This window comes from Agelaius phoeniceus, chromosome 11 (genome assembly GCF_051311805.1).
Source record: "Agelaius phoeniceus isolate bAgePho1 chromosome 11, bAgePho1.hap1, whole genome shotgun sequence".
In the NCBI taxonomy this organism is placed as follows: Eukaryota; Metazoa; Chordata; class Aves; order Passeriformes; family Icteridae; genus Agelaius; species Agelaius phoeniceus.
This window is the reverse complement of record NC_135275.1, coordinates 14,945,253-14,965,685: the sequence shown is the minus strand read 5'-3', so window position 1 is coordinate 14,965,685 and position 20,433 is coordinate 14,945,253. Positions and strand designations below refer to the sequence as shown.

Below are 20,433 nucleotides of genomic sequence, written 5' to 3'. Positions count from 1 at the left end.
GTTCAGAGTGCATGGAGCAGCCTGGGCTGTGTGATGGCTGCGGATTTGTGGAGAGCGCGGTCTCTGTGCTCCAGGCCAAAGGACTTGTGTGTGGTGCACATGTGCCTGCTGCCAGCCCTGTGCCCTGCTTTCCAGCTGGAAAATGTCAGTAGGGTCTCTGAGGCTTACTGTTATTGGAGCAACAGCCACTTTCCTCCCCAGGGAGCTGCAGATAAACCTTAACCACCTGTGGGCTGCTGCTTGGACAGCTGCTTGCTTGCAGAATGAAAAATCAGAGGCTTCCCTGTTTCTGATGTGCCATTTATTATAAAGTATGTTTCTGTTAACATTGCCTTTGCTGCCTTTGTCTCTTTCTGCAAAGTTCCCTTCCAAACTGGTAGAGCAACACTGCAAACTTAGGAGGATAAGGCTCTTCTTGTGTTAGGCTGATTTGCAATGTCTCATTCAAAACTATCTTAGCCCAAACTAGTTCAGCCTGCCCAAAAACCATGGGTACCATCAACAGGAAGTAAAACTGTGATTTTTAAGAGATTAGTAAATCCTAAAGAAAATAAACTAATCTTTAGTATTTTGTTATCAAATGTATGGGCCAAATCTTGAAGACTCTTTGGTTTGTCTTTACTTGGGCAAAACCATATCAGAGAAAAAAGGTCTGGGGAAAAAAGATCCATCTCCAGTCCGACTTGTACTCAAGAGTTTACCATTTTTCCCTAATTCTTTTGTTTTTCTATGTCCCTTTCTCTGTACATATCACTTTCTAAGAATATCCTAACACATTCTAGGATAGACAGAAAGCTTCAATTTTTAGAACAAAAAGTGCAAAAATCATTGGTTTTCATTTCTTTCTGAGTTTCTGCTCTTACTTGACCCTTGTATTTGGTGTCAATGGGCAGCCACAGTTTGCTTAGAGCTTTGATCCAAGAAATGTGATATTTTCATGCTTAGCAGGCACCTGATCAACTTCTCTGCTTGCTATGGGGCTGCTGGTGGGGTAAAAGGCACTTGTTTCCCATCAAAGTGCTCTGCACTGATTCAGCCAGGGAAAAACACTGGGGGAAGGTTCTTCAGGGAGCTGCTGTGTCTCATCTTTAGAGTATCACCTGATAACCTCAGGCCTGGCTCAAGATAGCAGTGAAAATTCAGGCATATACAAACAGGTTTTTTTTTTGAAGAACAGAGAAACTTGAATCTAAATTCAGCCTCTACGGAGGTTGGCTGCAGCCAATGGGGTCAGATCCAGCCCTGCTTCACCAGGGTGGTAGTTTGTGCTTAAATGGATTAGCAGCCATCCATATCCTCTTGTTAGCATTGCAATTACGAATTAGTACAACATAAAAGCCTGGTATAATTGTGCTGGAAATGAAAAATATCTCTTTATGTTGCACATTTCACAGCCACATTAGCCTTGCAGAGTATTGTGACAATGATTACTTTTTGCTGAGGGGGAGAGAAAAAGATAAATGACTTCTAAATCACCACATGACTCAGCCTGCAAGCTCTGAGTTTATTTGTGAGACATTTATCTCCTTGTATACTCACCAGGAAAAAAAAATTATCATTTAATTAATAAAGGTAATAGCCTGAGGTATTCTGATCAATAAGAAATAGTTTGAGAACAGGGCCTGATGCAGTGAAATATTGAGTTGTCTGCAGACAAACCCATGATTTTCTTTAAAGCCGATCATACTTCTGCCTGGTTAGTTAGGGGAGCCTGCGTGGTAAAGCACAGTGCTCTGCTGAAAATCAAACTGATAGACCAGCTTGAACAAAAAAATTGAAGCAGCTCCTTGTGCCTTGAAACAATTTCCCCTTCATGTTTTCTCTGTGTGACCTTTTGAGCTTTGTTTCCCTGCTGGCGCTGAAGCACAGAACGAGCTTCCAGTGAAGCCAATGGATGCTGCAGAATGCACCAGACCCTGCTTGGGTCAAATTCTGCTGCCACTGGGCCCTGGCTCTCCTGTGACATGAGGTCAGAGCCCCATTACAGCTCTGCAAATCCAGAGTTCCTGTGCTGGCTCCAGGGCTGATCCTGGATAATGCAGAATAACCAACAGCAAGACATGCCCTGGCCTCCTGTTGGACGTGAGCAGGGGGAGCTGCTGGCAGGATGGGCTGGGTTTGCTTTCCCTCAGCCCCAGGATGATTTCACTCCTTGCCCAGGCAGCCAAAGGCTGATCTAATGCTTGCTGGGGGAAATACGCAAATGTGTCATTTCTTTCGTTCAACCCTGCTAAAAATGTGTCCTTAAAGAGAAGAGCTGTGCAGACTGGGCTTTGTAGGCATTCAGAAACAGCAGGAATTCTTCATCTCACTTTGCAGGGCAGCTTTACAGTGGCAGATGGAAATGGAAGCAATACACCTTTTCTCCCAGACAGATGCAGAGAATTAGCTCCACATGTCATTCTGACATCAGTGCCAAGTGAAGTATGGGGTTTAACATGCTTTTAGAAACAAGAAGAAACAATGCTGTGGACACCAGAACTTGATTGGGAATTGGTGGTTCTCAGTTCTTGCTTCCTGCATTGAAAAACCCAGATGCCCTGATGGTTCTCCTCTCTGGATTAGGATTGTGGATTAGGTACCTTGTGCTGCACAGCATCTGCTGGGGCATCAGATAAAACTGAGAGAAAAAGAAAATCATAATGGAGCATGGGAAAATAGACAAAGGAAGGGAAGGATGGTCAGGATGGTGGTGGATCTCCTTCAAAAGCTGCAGTTATAGTCTGACAAATATGCTGGCCTCAGTGTAGTTGTGGCTGGTACTGCATATCTGAGGCAGAAATGAGCCTTCTCTTCACTTCCTCTGGGGCCTGTTCACCCCTTTTGTTCTCACACTGCCTTTTGAAGCTCCAAAGTGACATGGAAATACTAGTCAGTGTTATTCACCTTGATTTTCACAAAATTAATGTAATTGTGTAATTAATGTAAATTGTGCCAATTATGATCCACTAATTTATCCTGTGTTAATCACAATATTGAGTTTATACACAAAGCTGTCTTGTTTGGATGAATGGAGGCTCCTCCCATTCTGTGCTGTTTTTATTAGCAGTGATTGTTACAGTTTTCCAGACGGTTGTGTTAAACCTTGCATTTCCTTGTGCTGAGGGAAACAATTATGGAAGACCTGCAGACCCCAATTATCACTGCAGGTCAAAGGGCATGCTATTGAAATGCTCATGGGTAAACACTGCAGGATGTGGTCATTCCTTGCTGGGGCTCTTTTTACCCCTTAAGCACCGTGCATATTTCCTATCTTTTTTTATAAAAAAGATCAAATGTTCATTAGCAACAATTGAAACATGACAGTGATGAAGAGTGATAATAAGAGAAACTTCTGAAGATGCAAGAGAAGAAACATTAACAATGAAGGAAATGTTGTTTTCCTCAAATTTGTCAGAATGTTTGGGTTTGTACTAGCAAATAATATTTTCATGAAGAATTTCATCTAATGTCTCATATTTTTTCCCGTGTTAATACAGCCCTACATGCAATTTTCTGACTCCCATTATGACTTAATTTCTTTCTCTGTGAGCATTCAGATGTCTTCACTTGATCACTTTAATTAAAGCAGGAGTCCTTACTCTCACATGTGGACAATGAGTAACACAGCCAGCTCTGCTTGTTAGGCTCAGAAGGGTTTTTTTAATTATAGATGTGCCTACTGGTATTCAGTGCAATCCCACTTTAGCATTTTAGCATTTAAGAAGTGATCAGCTTAAGTGAGTTCAAACAGCTCTTAAGCATTGAAAGAAAACTTAAATGCCCAGCTGAATGGGGACATGAATCAGCTTCAGATTTACTGGCAAATTTGTCTAGAGAGAATGCCCTTCCTACCTAGGATCCTATTACAGGAGTTGGAGATTTTCCTTTTCCTACTGGGGCCAAAATCAGCACAAGCTCTGTCTTTACATCACAAACTGCAGATTGGCACACACTATTTTGCTTTCTTTAGTTTATTGTCAGCCTTTCCCACTCCCTTTATTAAAGAATGAACATGAGATACTTCTCAATGTTAATTTTCAGAGGCTCTTTAGGTGTGAACTGGGATTTTTTTTTTCAATAGCAGATTTATCCAAATTTTTATGGATGTTCCAAAACCCCAGAGATGAGTCAAAGGATCAAAACTCTTGACTCAACCTGTGCCACTGAAATAATCCCTAGGAGAGAATTTACAGCTTTCCTAATGTTCTCAAGGCTGTCTCTCCTGAAATGTCTCCAGTTTCTGGGCACTGTCATCCTGCAGCAAACCCTTAAGGAAATAAATACGAAATTATCAGCTCAGATAGTGCCAGTAAGCTGTGATAGGGGGCAGTGAATTGCTGCCCTGTGGGCTCTCTCTGGCTCCAAGGCAGCTCAGAGTCCTGCCAGTGCTTTTCCAGAGGCAGGATGGCCCTGGCTGGGCACCAAAGCCAGGAGGAAGTGTGGGTGGAACCCAGAGAGGGCTTTTGCTCAGGTGGGGCACCAAACAGAGCTTTGGTCCTGAGCACCTGCTCAGGGATAAAAGTGCGCATTTCATGTAAAGAATTTCTCCCCAGAGAGAGAAGGATCCCCTTTGGCTGAGGGGATCAGAGGCACCCCAGGAGCCCAGAGACACTTGACAAAGAGAATGAGTAAAATCAGGCCTGAAATGGGTTTTGACATAAGAACAGATTCATGCATAAATGTAGTGTGGTGTTGGTTATAAATGGATGAAGTGGAAATAGAATGTTAGCAGAGAGTTTATTTTTAACTACTATTTAGACTTTCCAAAGTGTTGTATGTGATAAAAACCAAGGGCTGGTAAAAATTCAGGTAAGGGCAAAATGTTACAATATTCAGTAGAGTAGAGAGTAGATAAAACACCAGAGAAGAATGTTATTGTGGTAATGTGATAAGAAAAAAATTACTCCATCTAAAAATATTAGTTTATAATGTTAGCTAAATTAAGTAGTTATTGATTTTTAATATTTGTTTTCCTCTTACTGGCTTTTTTTTTTTTTAAGCTTTCAGAATTTATTATGGAATGCTCTCACTTTGAGTGGCACAGTGGAAGATATAGGCTCTGCAGCATGCTGGCTGCTCTGCCAGCAAAGTAAACAGCACTTCAGATAAGATTTGGGCTTGCAGCTTCTCTTAATGAGAACATCATCTTTCAGGGCACGGATTTGCTCGTGTAACCAAATAGGCCATGCATGCCCCTATTTATTATAAAAATTAATATACAAAACAAACTCCATGTATCTATATGGGCAAGCTATATTATGCCTGTGTCTTATCTGCATAACTTAATTATAGCAGTGCTCAGCAGCTCAGAGAAGGAATGGCAGTGAAGCTCTGTGGCATCGTGTGGGTGCTTCAGCTGGGAAGGAAAATCCAGCATTGCTGATATGAGAAGGAGCCCTGTACTGCATCCCCACTGCCACACTCTGCTGGCAGTGCTCCTCTTCACAGGGAGCTCTAGATGATATGCACAGCACAAAATGCTGAGCCCTACACTGAGGTTAAAATCAGTGTGGAATAGAACACAGGAATTGGTGCTGTGTGGTATTTGATGATAAAATTAAATTGGATGCCTGTAAGAGGAATAGCAGCTATGCCATATTGCTGCTTGGATGCTGTTATCTTACATGTGTGTTCATTTTTCTTAATTCTAAAATAATGCTGCAAACATGGAGTGAAAGGGAAAATAACGTCAGATTTGTAATCTGTTCACAAATGCTGCTCCTTTTACCACAACCGTGATGCAGAGCAAGAGCCTCCTCCCCATGCTTCCCCATTAAAGTGGGAATCATATTAAATGACACTGTCTTTTTATAAAATTCATCAGGAAAAACAAGGAAAGGAGAAGGGAAAGGCCATGAGGCCCAGCAGCTGCCCTGCTGTTGAGGCTGCTCAGTGGCTCCCCTCTCTCAGAGGTATTTGATAAATCTGTGAGATCTCTGTCAGAGATCTGTCCTTCCACCAGTGCCACACCATCAACAGGGTGTACTGATAAAACTTTCTATTTCACAATAGCTTTTTTGTGTAATTGTAGTTCCACAGTGGCCTAAAAGGCACTTTGTTCTCCTTCCAGACCTATCCATAAATCTGTATTTTCCATTTTTTTTCTTTTTAAATGAAAATAATTTAATTGTACTGATTGAGTTTTCTTTCCTATTATAAAACCTTCAAGCAAAAAGCATTCTTTAAAAGCTCTAGAGATGAAAAATGTAAACTAAACTTTAAAATTTGCTAATTGTAAATCCCTTTGTCTTTGGGTTGCTGCATAGCAGATCAATTCCAAGTAATTACTATGTGAAAAATGTAGGACTTTTTGGTTCATATGTGTATTGAAAAGATGCAAAGCCAATATTAAAAGAATTTTAATTGGTTTGAGATAGTAGCAGGAAATGATTTTCCTTCATTTGTAGAATCAAAAAAAAAATGAAAGTATCTCAGCTATTAAATTTGGGAAAGGAGTGCGTATTTCAGCACTGCAGTCACTGATGTGTGAAATACAGAAAAATGTTAATTGAGGTAGGCTTGTGAAGTGAAATTAGTTGCAAGTGGACTGTAGATGAGCAAAGGGATTCTTAGGGTGCTGCACCTCAGCCATACTTTGAGGTTAATTCATTAGAGATAATTGGAATGTTAAATAGCTTTCTATAAGGAATCACTGCTACAGTGGTCTAACACTTTTAATCTGATTGAATGAAATGCTAATTACCAATATTCAGATTTATGCTATGCTTATTTATGTACTTGCCACCCTTATTACTTCCTTGACTGCTGATAATATTTTCTGTCAAGGGTGACAGCCCTTCAATCATCTGAAAATAAGGGCTTGAATGAGGGAACTTCAGCAAGGGCTGCCTGTCCTGTCTCTATCCATGAAGTCTGCTAAAACACAGGAGCAGCTGAGCAGTCTTCAGTGTTTCACAGCTGATGAAATCCTCACAACACCTCCAGAGCAAATGCAAAGCCTTTTGTGTGGTTCTCTGTGTGGGCTTGACAGCATTTATGTACCATTGCACCAAAATTCCAACAAATGGCAATTCTTGGCATAGACACCAGTGGATTTGCAGCCAGGGTGCCCAGATGTGGTCTGGGTGCCTTTGTGACCCAGCAGGACCTGTTGCACTCCAGCCAGCAGGACAGATCCAGGGTCTCTGGAAGCAGGGAGAGGAGGTCTGGTCCTCCTGGCTCTGTCCCCTGGGCAGAGGCCATTCACGTGGGCAGACACAGTGTCCATGCCCTCAGCCAGGAGTAAGGCAAATCAAATAATGCAGGATATATTCTCCACAGAACACCAAGGTGAGCTGTCAGGAATGAAGAGAAATGCTGATTTACACCAGAAACCCAAATACGAACCCATAGCCTGTCACAGATTTTCTTTTTTTTCTTTCCTTTATTTATGACTGTGACATAAGTGTCCTCTGCATCTATTTACTCTTACCTGGGGTCTCAGGCTTGCATATTTCATTTGCCCAGATGGGCTGCATCACTCTGTGAAGGATGATCTCTCTGTGCTGGAGAGGTGCCTGTGCCAGGGCCCATGCATGTTATCTCTTATTTATTGCCTCCCTGGCGGCAGCCTGTCGCCAACAGGCAGATAATTAGAGTGGCTCAGGCTGGAGACCTGTGGAAAGTCTGGGTACTTTCATAATTAGCCCATAAATGCTGTAGGTTTGTGCTAGAATCCTCCACAATCTCCGCTATCAGAAGCTCAAGGTTCTTTCTTCAGTGACATATTTATCTTTTATTCTTATAAAAAGAGGAAATCTTTGCATTATGGATCTATTCTCATTTGTGTTGACTTACTTTTGATGGCTTCCTATTTAAAACAGACAGCTTTTGTTTTTGGAGAACCTTGGAATCATTTAAAGAGAAAAACTGTCCCTCTTTCTGCATGTGCTCCCACCCTGTACAGAAAGAGAAAAAGCAAAAGGAAAAAGTAAGAATAGGAGAAAAGTGTTACCAGAAACAGCTAAACCAACAGCATAATCTGCAAGTTCTGTGCGTACTGTTATGATATCTGAAACATAATTATCAAGCTTAAGTTAATTAGACTAATGCTTAGAAAATCTGGCATGGCAGATTGTGGTAAGTAATTATATATCCCGATTAAAAGATGTAATATGCAGCGAGCAAAAGCAAAAAGAAAACTCCATTTGATACAGCCAGTGAACACAGACAATTAAGAAGTCAAGTAGATGAGCACCGACAAAGATACTGAACTTTGTGGAAGATGATGGGCAAGATGCCAATTTTTCAGTGGAACAGATTTTGCACAGTATCAGTCAAACTTTTGTTTTATGAAAATCCATGCTACTGTTTCCTAACTGAAATACATGAAGGGCCACTTGCTTTAGCGTTAGGGCTAGCTGACATGAATACAAGGGAATGTGCAAACAAGAATGTGACATTAGAGTACTAGTTTACATATATATAGAAGTTGTGTAAATGGCTTTTCTTAAAAGCAATTCACAAGATGTCATATGAGAAATAAAGCTGTGAATGCAGTGTCTTCTGCAATTAAGTTTAATAATGATTATGGGTCAGGATGAATGGGGAGAGCTTGTGTGCCTTTGTACCGCACAGAATGTGCACAGGAAAACCCTGAAACACACTGAGAACATGGTCTCTTTATTTTTTTTTAAACTTTGCTTGAAGAAGAAAGTTTTGCTTGAAGAAGATAGTTTAAATAAAAAAGACCTAAAGAAAGGAGAGAAATGTAACAAAAGACCTGTGAAAGAAGTTCGTATTGCAATTTCAAAATGTCTCTAAATAAATAAAATTATTTTGCAAGTTCTCCACAAAGTGTGTGACTTTACAACTGATTCCCCAATCAACTCCATCCTGAAGGAGGAGTGAGAAACCTGCAAAGCCCTAGTCTGGTAAATTCAGATGAAGCAAGTCCATGCATGATCCATTCTCTCAGCATTTAATCCACAAGTTTTTGACTGTGCTTCTGGAATAACGTGCAAGTTCTTCTCAGCAGAGCCACGTGTTTTATCCATATCTGCTGAAAATTGCTTTCATTTCCGTTGATCTCATTGTTTCCTAAGGCATGAACAAACTGATTGAGCTGAAAGCATACAAAATTACTTTTTTGTCTCTGGAAATTGGGAGTGTTAGGGTTGCTTTAGGTTGTCTTTGTACCTTTCCTACCCTCCATCCTGCATGGTGATGTGCTCCCCCTCCAAGCAGTGTGGGATTTTCTGTAGCTCTGGAGCATGTCCTGTGGATTATGCAAAGAGAAGGTGGTGATCTGCTGCCAGGGTATCATCACCAGAACAGAACTTGCAAAAATATTGCAAACTAAAAAAGTTCCTGTGACTTTTCAGATGCGTATTTTTAAAATATCTGTGCTCAAAGGTTTTAATATTAATTTTGTCCAAAAGCAATGGTACTGAAGTCTACATATTAAATAATAATTGTTATGCAAATGCTATCAGTTTTTGATTTCTACATAGAAACATGGGATGTCTGGGAGGTTTTAGCATGGGCAATAGCAACTGTTTTTTCTTAGGCAGTTTAATAATATTTTCAATATATTTTCATCAAAAACACCTTTCTACAAGTAGAAGCTACCAGCCTTAATTAACTGCCAGTCTATCCAGCTAAAATTAATTCTTCACAAATTCACAGTCCCTTCACTTAAATTAATTTCAGAATATTCTATTCCATGGCTATTATGCCATCCTTATTTTTCTGCATGGGCATTATGTGGGTACAACTTATTCCCCAGAAGAAGGATTTCAACAGAAGGCCAACACTGCAACACAAATACATCTTTGTGACGTTTGTACAATAGGGAAAAAATTACATGGGCAAAACCTCCTGTGATGCCCCTTAATAGGACAACTTCCTGCCTAAGTTTTACAGCAATATTAATGGGCTGGATAAACTGGAAGAGGGGATTGGCCATCTGAAATCTCCAATTCTGCTCCCATATATGGGTCTGGTACTATCCACTGCCACTGGGTTATTGAGACATGGGAGCCTCCACTGGGTCTAAAAACTGTTCTAGGTATTGAAGATTTTCTTCCCTTTTCCTGCTGCTACTTTAAGAAATGAATTCACAGACTCAGGGGCATTTGCCCTTGATAAAATTTGTTTGGTTCTTATCCCACTAGGTCAGTGGAATATCAATAGATTCTTAATGCAGTCTGTATTTTAGAGTTTCTTTCATTTCTCAGAGCAAAAGTAAATGTCATTCATATTGGCAGGATGGAATGGGAACATTGAGACAGTAGTTTTTAAAAATATACACAACTTCTTTCAAATAGTCTTTGCCTCTCTCTTGTTTCTTCAATGTGTCTATAGCAATTACAAGGTCAGATATCCCTTAAGATGGTAGAAAAGGTCATTTTGTTGTCTTTTCTACCCCATGCCTCAGTGAAATATTCATGGTACAGCTCAGGTATTGGGCTCAGGTTTAATGTTTCGTTGCATTGCCATCTGTTTTGTTGTTGAAGTTGTTGTTGTTGTTGTTTTTTCCCTTGGAGGGGGGTGAGGGAGCCTGAAGGCAGCAGGGAGGGATGCTGGCATATGAGCCCAGACCTGATGGAAAAGAGGAGCAGTGAATCTGTAGGAGCAGAGTAGCTCCTTTGATCCACACTCTTCTTTTTTAACATTAAAAGTCCTTCTGGTGAAAATCTGCCATTGTGCATGTGGCTCATCAGTAGTAGATGTGGTAGGCTCTGTGCCTCCTCAAAGGCTATGAAGCCACATTAAAGTAGTTTTTTATATTAAATTGTAAAGTTCATTTATGTGACAGGCATTGAAGCCCAGCTCTCACTGAGCCAAGTGGCATTAACAAGGTCCAAGGTGTGTGGAAATCCAAGAGATTTCCAGAGTGCTGCAGGGGCTCAGGGGCAAAGGGCAGCACAGGGAAAGGATGAACCTGCAAGGGGATGCAGAGCACCAGGAGAACTTGGCAGCAGGTGCCCAAATCCCTTGGCCACAGCTGCCACCACCCACTGTGACAGAGCTGGGGACATCACAAGGACACAGAGGCCTGGGCAGGGAGCGTTTCTCTACAGTGGGTTTCTCACAGGTGTGTTTCAAGCTCCTTTGTGACTGTTTTTACTGTAATGAGAGTGTTTGGCCCATAATGACTCATCAGGATTTTCCAGATTCTTTTTGATCACCTTGCTCTTTTTCAGCATTTCCCTCTTACTGCTGTTGATTTAAATGTCATGACATTTTAAACATGACTTATTATAACAAAACAGTATATAAAACAATATGCTGCATAATAAATGCAGCCATATTTTTTTGAGTGAATGTTAAATGAGAGCAATTTACTCTTCAACCTATTTTACTACCTACTTACTAGAGGGTATAGGCTGCCTAAATCCCAGGGAGGCAATCTAGGTGGTGAAGTAGCCTTGCAAGGCTGAAAGCCAGAGAAGTACTTGAGGGGTGCCTGGGGAAAAGGGCTGCCCTGGGGATGTAGCTTTATCCAGGAGCATTGTGATCCTGAGCCCTGGGAAAGCAGAGCAGGCAGGATCACCCTGGGAAGGTCTGTTGGTGAGTGAGGAGTGCCCTGGGAAGCACACACACAATCAGGCTGTGAAGCCCCTGTGGTTCACCATGGTGTCATTTCAGACCCTGAAGTCTCCTTGAAATCCTCCTACAGCCAGTGGAGGGAGTGACTCAGAGTGTGAGTTACTCCAGAGCACACTGATGGAATGTTTTCATCTTCATTTCACAAAGTGGTGCAGGGGTGAGGAATTTTTTTAATAGCAATAAACAAATTCCCCAGAGAAGAAGAAATACACTCTGTCCACCATGGGCTCTTCGTGCACATCCCAGAGATGTGGTGAGAGAGGTGGAACTCCCCCCTGGAGAGGAGGGCATGCTCCCATTCCCCTTGGTGGTGAAATGGCTCTGTGCCAATGCCACAGCACCTGCAGCTGATATCCTTTGTGCTGTCAGAAAAAGACAAAGAAAGCAAATAAACCAAATCAACCTCCTTAACACACATGTGTTTTCCTTGGCATGTCGTGAATCTTATTGAGAGTACGGCAAATATTTGTCTAAAGTTAAGAAGATTACTGAGGGAAGCAGTGACTTTGAAATTCACTGCAGCAGGAGCCAGAATACATCACCCTGATTCAGGCACCTCGAGGTTATCTCTGCTCTTGGAGTGGGACATGCACATCTCTCTGCAGCTCTGACCTCTTGGGAAGAGGCTTTCAGTCAAGTAATGCATGCACCTGCATGAAATTTTTGAATCACTGACTCTACCCTTGATTAAAGTGCTTTTCCTTGATTAAAAATAGCCTTTTTCCAAATGAGTAATGTTGCATGACAGGCTGTGCACGCAGGATAAGGTTTCTTCCAACATTATCACACTGATGACATTGCCATTTCTTAGCCAGGTCTCTGTGTGACACATTTCTCATGTGTAGGCAGCCCTCTGTAGCCAAGGCCATTAGGAAGCTCCCCACAAAAATCCACCTTCACTTCCCAGGTGAGGAAGACTACAGAAGTGTTTGTAACATTATCTGCCAATTAGGAGAATAATGGGCATGGTGAAAATGTATCTAAACACTTCTATAGATTCTTGCCTGGATTCAAACCAGGTTGTAAATAGAAGTTCCCCAAGCCTTTGGCAAGACTTCTTAGCCCAGTGGATATTCCTTCAGGTATCTTCTTTATAATGTGCTCACTTTCCAAGAATTTTATCTCAGTTGGAGCCAAACTGGAAGTCTGTCAAGATCTGAGCTCTTCAGAGTGCAATCTACATATTTCACTGAATGGTAAACGTGCAACTGTCATTCTGCTTGTGGGCTTGCTTGTATTTTATATTTTCAAAAGCAAATTTCTTAAGATTCCTTTCATATTTAGTTTTTTTTTTTTATCAGAATTGTTAGAAACGGTGGTTTGCAGAGTTTATTTTAGCAAAGCACTTAAACATGTATGCTTAAGGGTTTTACTTAACCTTTATGTGTTTCCACAAAATTCTCTTCATCTAAGTGCTAAATAGGGTGCAGTTATTCATATGTGAAGTGTGGGGTTCAAGTCTTTCCTCAAAGCACAACAATACAACTGGAAAAATATTTGCAGTCACTAGGACAAAGAGTCAACAGGAGGGTAAAGAACCACCACTCTCTAAAACACACTTTTGATAAACTGCAGTTTCCAATGGAATATGTGCTTTGCAGCAATATCAGCAGCTGTGAGGTAGCAGCATATTTCATGCAGAAGCAGTAAAACAATTGGAGAAGGATTTTCCAGTAGATACTTTAAAAATTGTCTCATATAAAATGCAGATAATTTAGGCTTTTTTCCCATCTCCTTAAATAATTCAGATTTAATGCAGCATGTAAAACCCACCCTAAAATCAGGGATTTCTGATTCATGCAAACACAGATATCTGTATGATATAGAATCATAAGCAAAGTCAGCAGATGAGAAAATTATAGGATGTGGGTTTTTTCTGCAGTGTTCACTGTAAATTAGAGCAATTAAATTACAGCAGTTTTGTAGCTGTAATTAAATATGGAGACGGGCCCAGAGATGTGGAAAGCTCTGAACTGCCTGAGCTGCTGAGGCTGGGAGGGGGAGCAGTGGGAAAGGGGCTTGGAAAGGGGTCCTGATCCCACAGCACTGCATTAACACAGAGTCTGCTGGGTGCTGTGTGTGCTCAGGGGGAGCCTGCTGGGCTTGGTCTCTGCCTTGTTCTTGCCTTTCCTGGGCTCTGAGCAGAGCTGGGGTGATCTCAGCTGGGAGACAAGCCCAGGGCTGGGAGCTGCTGCAATGATTCCCCCCATGATTTTTCCCAGGTAGGTGGAACAGGATGTGTAAGGGCATGTGATTCCAGCATCCCTGAGAAGCTGCTTTGTGAAACTGCTGTGTTTCATCCATTATTCTTTCATTTCACATTGCAAGTCAAGTCAGGACTTGAGGCACAGCTGAAGGCAAATGGGATGGAGGCAGGAGGCTCAGACTGGCAGAGGAGGGCACCTACCAAAAAGCTCCCACTCCTTTCAGCAAGGCAGCAGAGAGTGAGGAAAGGCTGGAGCATAGCAGGAGGTGCAGATAATAGCAGTAAATGCTGCATTTAATCACATTGTGCAGTGGGGTGGAAATGAAGTCTTACTCTGAGCTTGTAAGTGAAATACAAAGAGAAGTGAAAGGAAAGAAAGCACTGGGGGAAAAGAGCAAAGAGGTCAAGACCAGGGAGAGCAGGGTAAAGGAAACAATTCAGGAGTTAAGTTGTAAAAGCAGTGGCAGAGGAGGCTTAGATGGCTGGAAGCCATCACCAGGACCGTCCCCCTATCACCAAAGGAGTTTTCCCCCGTGGGGTGGAGGTTCCCCACAGCTGCAGTGCCAGAAGAGGAGCAGGGGTGTGCTCTGCAGGGTTTTGGTCACACAGCTCTGCTGCCTTGAGGGAGCTGGGGGAAGCAAGGTGTAGCAGCAGCCCTGGGATAAAGTTTGTCTCCAGCCTCTGGAAATGGTTGCTACTGGTGAGAAGAAATTAGATTTTCAGCCTCCTCATGGTTCATGTGTTAATCTGATGTTGAGATATCACTCTGAATATTTCACCACAGTGTGATTTGACTATAGAAAAGATGCCTGGATATCCCAAGGTGTGTTGGTAATAATGAACACCAGCAGCTGGGTAATGCCTGATCTCTGATTCAAGCCACTGGCAAAAATTCATTCTTTTTATTTTTTGGTAGCTACTGGTTTTGATAATACTATATTTTATAATTGCTGAAGCAGCTGAGTTTTGTTATGTTGCTGCAGTTTTGTGTAATTACTCTCCATCACTATAATTTTTCTTTTAGTTAAATGCATTGGAGGTTATAAACTCTTAACTATCAACTATAAATATTCATGGGGAGTGAGAATAGTTCTAACTACCATAAAAGCTTTTTCCCAATAATTTTGGCTAGTGCTCTGTATTTACACAGGTTGCTTTGCTGATGGTGTTATGGCATAAGTAGAAAAAAAATAATATACATATCACTTCAAGCAACAGCCAGTCATAGACCCAGGTCCCCTATAGTCTGCTCTGCTGAGAATTCTGGGCCCCTCCACAAAGGGCAAGAAGGAGAGGTCTCCCAATGTGAATGTGCTATAAAACAATATTGTGTTTCCCTTAAGAATTGCAGTGATAAAAACATAGCCCATTCTGCAGCACTAGCAACTTTAATAAAATAACATAAAGCACAGCTGTCAGGTCTGCCAGCATCTCACACTGGGAGACATGAGTGAGAAAATGAACACTTTTCACAAGCAGAAATATTCAAAGAGCTGCACTGTTTACATGTAATCAAGACTGACAGTCATAGATTATCGGTGGAAGAGCATTTTCTGCTTGAGGTGAAAGAAGAGGATAATTTATCAGGAAGCCCAAGAAGTCAGACATCAGTAATGATCTGCTTGAAGAAGGGCATATCTTAGAAATAGTGCATTTATTTGTACTGCAAGGCAAGAAGGTGTTTGGAGTTATAAACACGAGCCTTGGTGCTTGAGGAATGTTGAGCAGACCCAGTGTGTAATTTGCTGGGCAGCTGTGATTGGAGACCTGACTAATGTATGTCCCAGTGCTTGTTCAGAAGATTAAAAGAAAAATTTAGCATAATAGAGATTGTCTAAAAGAGCTGCTCGTGCTCTCTCATCCTGTTCCCTCCTTTTGGAGTTCTCCAAGCTCTGCTGAGGGCGTTGCTCACCTTCCTGTTGATGCTCAGGGTTCAGAGACACTCCTGTAAAATGCCTACAAACAGGTTTGGTTTCAGAGAATTTGGGGCTTTTGGAGTTTTGCACTAAAATATTTTGTCCACCTGGTGCAATGCTTTTGCATCACTTCTCTCTTATGAAAACAGGCCAAATATCAGCTGCTTTGAAATGGTAACTAATTTGGAGCCCTACAGAAAAGGTTTTATAGGCTCACCTTGCCTTGGTGTGCTCTGAGTTTGCAGAAGTAGAACTGTTGTACAGAAAGTAGCACAAACTTCAAGCTAGTCTGTGTTTGGATATGTCTGATTAAGGATGTCTGCTCAACTTATCCAGCTTGTACTCTGACAGGGGTAGGCCAGATGGATAAATCACTATTTTTATGAATAGTTATCTGGCAAATAGAGGCACTGTTTTGCCCTTTAGGTTGAACAGAACCTTGGAGTGTTCTCCAGGTGCAAGAGAGTGTTGCTTCCTCAGCTTAATCCAAACTTTCAATACAAGTCAGATGTTTGCAAAGATTCACAGCTGGGACTTGCATGTATGTGTCAACATGAGCACACTCTGAGGCACAGAAGTCCCTAAGAAACAAGTTTCAACTGTTATGTTTGTTCCCCACCTGAATTCTAAATCAGTACAATTCATTACTGAAATGTCTATGTTCTCCTCTCCTGAAAGCAGCTTTACAACTTTTCAGCCACATTTCAGTTCTCCCCATGAGGGCCTCTGTAAGCTAAAGCTAAAGCTGCTTTTTACTTTTTTTTTACTTTATGTAAAATCTTACTTTATGTAAATTTTTTACTTTATGTAAAATGTTTTTGTTTGTTTTAATTGAGATTAAGACAGTCTCTGTAGTATTTTGGCTGGGCTGCTCTGGGTCCTGGGGACTGTGCATGGCAGCCAGGGCTGCTGGGCTTCCAGGCAAGTTTCAGGATTCATTGCTGCTCTCCATACATCTGTTTTAACCTCAAAGATTGATTATTTTTAAAGGTTAGCAGTTATGTAGCAGAAGAAACCCTCTCCTTTGCCAGCTTCAAGAAGTCACTGTGGTCTGTAACTGCACAGTTTTAATTTAGACAACAACAACAGCCATTGCAGGTTAACCCTCCTTATTACTACTCACTCCAGGATTTTTTAAGAGGAAAAAAAAAATCACCACCTACCAGTCCCACCCCCACTGCACCATCTCCACATGGAGCCAGCCTCACCTGGAGACCTGGAGTGTGCAGAAATGAGAGAGAAGGGAGAGCAGCAGCCAAATCATGTCACTAAAAGCAATTCTGGGTTAAACAAGGAGACCTTGAGGAGCAGGGGCAGCTCTCCTTGCCTTCCAGCCTTTGCCTGCTGCACCTCCTACCAGCATTAGGTTGAATGAGCAAAACTCTGCTTTTTTCAGAGAACAGCTCACACCTCAGTCAGATTGACCACCCCTTGCCTTGTCCTGGTGCATTCTCCTGTGGGGTGTGAGCATTCCCAGTCCATAGAAAGCACAGGGTGATGGAAACTCTTTCCAATAACTCATGGCAGGTCAGCTGTGGTGCCTCCACACCCTGTGGGTGTGAGCAGAGGGTGACAGCAGAGCTGTGGACCCAGGGCATGTGCTGACAGTGTGTTCACCACACCAGTCCCTGCCTTTTAAACCTTTCTCATTCTGTGGCATCATTACAAGATTGATTTATAATATACTTAGTACTAATGTAACAATGAAGATTAGTCTTCTCTGAGTCGAACAGTAATACACTTTAATTTGCCTACAGCTACTGCATTGTATTGGCATGAAAGGAAATGGTTTTCTAATGCAGCTTCATCTGCTGAGCAGGGGGAAATCTGTGCTGCAGAGTGTAAAGCTACATGGGACTCTAGCTGGCAGCAAAATTCAGAGTAGGAGAAACATAACATAAATAAAAGTATTTGTGAGTTTGAGGTGTGCTAACAATCCTAACATTCCATATCCAGTAATGCACTTTGCTTGGAGGTTCATGATGGCTTCATCTTTGTTTTTTCACCACTTCATCTTCTATATTATAATTTTTCCTGCAATAAGAGGTGTAAATTCATTAGTTTTCATTTTTTTTTTTGTGACATTAACAGGAAGTTGGTATTATGAAGTTCCTTAGAAGCACTGGTGCTGTTAATGCAGTCTGTGCTGTGCTCTAAACCTCGAGAACCACTGGAATCTCAACACTTGATCTGTTAAGTAAATGTTTCTGCTGTCTGGTGTAAATGCTGCCTTCACTTGACAAGTGTCAGGCGTTCTTTGAAGGGACATGTGCACAAATTGTCACTCAAGTGCCAGTATTTACCCTAATGTGGAGCTCCCCTCTTCAGGAAAGCAGCAAAGCTGTCAGCTGCTCCCTTCTTCTTGAGTGGCAAAGGAAGAAATTATCATGTCTGGGACAATATCATGTAACAGTTACTGCATTTGGGATAGAGCAAATTTTTGTGGGCATAGTGTGCCAGTTGGACACAAAAATTATGTTTCTTATACTTTTCTTTCCCCCAAGAAATCAATGAAATATAATTATGCTTAAAATAACAGGTTTTGTTTCTAGACCAGAGATGTGCCTTGCTTTCAGCAGTGGCAGGGAAGGATTGATAACTTGCATGCAGAGAAGGAATGAAAAAAATATTAATATAAACTGCTGGTGGGAAAGATTTGCAACAGGGCCTTGTTATCACAATAGGTCTTTGATAGGAAAGGTGGGCAGAGGAAAAGACAGAGAGAAAAATTCACAGGAAATAGTGACAAGGTGTCCAGCTCACTCCTCTGGTGGGGTGGGTCTTCAGAAGACCTGAGTGTTCTCCTGTTGGTTTATCTGCCAGCTTTGCATCAATTACCAACAAAGTGTCTGAGCATCAGCCCACCGAGCTGAGCCTGTCCCTGCCTGTCACCCACCCTGCTGCTGTCCTTGTAAATGCAGCCACTGTCACCACTCTAAACCAGCAACCTTCACCCTTCCTCTCGTCATCACCAGGTCCATCCATCCTGAAGGCACATGGAATAGTTTGACTGATTGCCCTAAATTTGACATTAAAACTGAAAAAATAATAAAGTGACTTTTTTTTTTCTTTTCTCCCTCAAAAAGCTGCAGCGCCACGACAAAGATGATTCCCCTGACAAGTGGAGGACAGAAGAAGAAATGGCAGCTGAAGCAGAAATTCTGAAGAAGTATTTCCAGGAAAATTAGAGGTAATGATCTGACCATTGACTTATTCCTGAAGCACCCAAGCCTTTGCTCAAGCCTCCAGAGGCTTCTTGAAGACAACAGGGCAAATATCTAGAATGAAACAAAAGAAAACAAAGCTCTTAGTTTTGTGTTGTTTCCAAAAGGTCACAGCACTCCAACAGTGGCTGAAATGACATGCTCCTTCTTGAACAAATCAGCACCCTCCTAGAGCATTTTGCTTCCAGACAGCAAAAATAATGGTGTGTCCAGAAATGAGAATCATCAGCATTTACTGAAGAGGAGTCTTTGTCCTAACATATCCTCCCACTGTTTTTAGGACAGAAAACAGCCCTGGTACCTCTACACAGAGCTAGAACTGGTGTGTCTGTGTACAACCACATATGCATATGCACCTATACATACAAAATTGCATCAGAATTCAGACTATAGTGGGGATAAATTCTAACCTCACCTGTCAAGTATTAAATTATTTGATCAGTTCAACTTCCAAAACTAAGCCTGCTGGAAAACTGCCTGTTCTGCTAAATTTTCCACTGACCTTAAAAGAAAAAGAAAGATTTGCAGGGAGGAATAGAAAAGAGAAAACACTTGGCAAACACTAACATTGGTGCTCTAGAAATTGAGAGTTTTTCATTTTGTACCTGGGGTCCCAGGAGCCAGATTCTTCCAGCAGAAATGAACTGGCCTCTGGAGATCAATGTGAGTTAGGCTGGGAGGTAATGCTGCAGCAAGGATGCCAAATCTCCCTCTCCCCTGCTCCCCATATGCTGTTTGCCATCATCCAGCACTCTCACTTCTCTGTCATTTCTGGCTGTTTCATGTTTTTCCTCTGTAGAACCAAAATCCCAGAAATAACTCTCCTCTCTCTCTGTGACTCACTGCTTGCAGCCTGGCTTGAGAAATCTTGAGCTAAACCACACACTGTATGGGTGGCACACTTAGGTGGCAGCTCTCATCTCCTGTGCCATGCAAATGGCAAATTCAAATGCTATTTGGATGGCATTTTGGATGACTCCATTTGGAGTTCAGCAGATTTCCCCTTCCATTTTTTTTTTCTTGCATCGTGACCATGCTCTTGTCTTCTCCAGCCAAAGTAGCTGTGCCAGCCCTTCTGTGGGTGCACAGAAAAAGCCATGGAACACATTTATTCCCATCTGGGAAGGAAATTCCTCCCCAGCAGCTGGGACCTCCAGGGTTTGGAGCAGCAGGGTTTGGGCTACACAGTCACATTTCTGCAGCGGCTGCTGGAGTTGCATTTAGACACCCACTTTTCACCTTCTCAGAAATATGCTGCTGAAATGTGAATTACTCAGGCAGGAAGAGCATATCCTTGGTAATGCATGTGTAAGCACTCTTCTCTAACAGAGGCATTATGTGGTGCTTCATCTGTGGCCCAGCAACCAATGAATAGTACTTAGGGGAAAATGGCACATCCCTATCCCAGTGTGATACTGTTTCCCTTTATTGATTTGGTAGGTTTTGGGGGGATTTTTTTTGGTCTCCTCAGAAATAAATTGGAAATGCATTTTTTCCTAGAGATTCTCAAAGGAGTTGGAATTAAATCCCCACATATCAATAAAATGTTCTT

At 41.9% G+C, this 20,433-nt stretch overlaps 1 protein-coding gene across 5 annotated transcripts in view; it reads left to right on the top strand.

The window, feature by feature from the left end:
• Positions 1-20,433, top strand: part of FHIT (fragile histidine triad diadenosine triphosphatase) — a 521,930-nt gene that overhangs the window by 495,349 nt on the left and 6,148 nt on the right. For all 5 annotated transcript variants that reach the window (XM_054640235.2, XM_077184623.1, XM_077184622.1 and 2 more), the window contains one exon: positions 18,744-18,847. In XM_054640235.2, coding sequence (XP_054496210.2) covers positions 18,744-18,845 — 102 coding nt within the window. In that variant the 3' untranslated portion in view covers positions 18,846-18,847. The remainder of the gene's footprint in view (positions 1-18,743; positions 18,848-20,433) is intronic.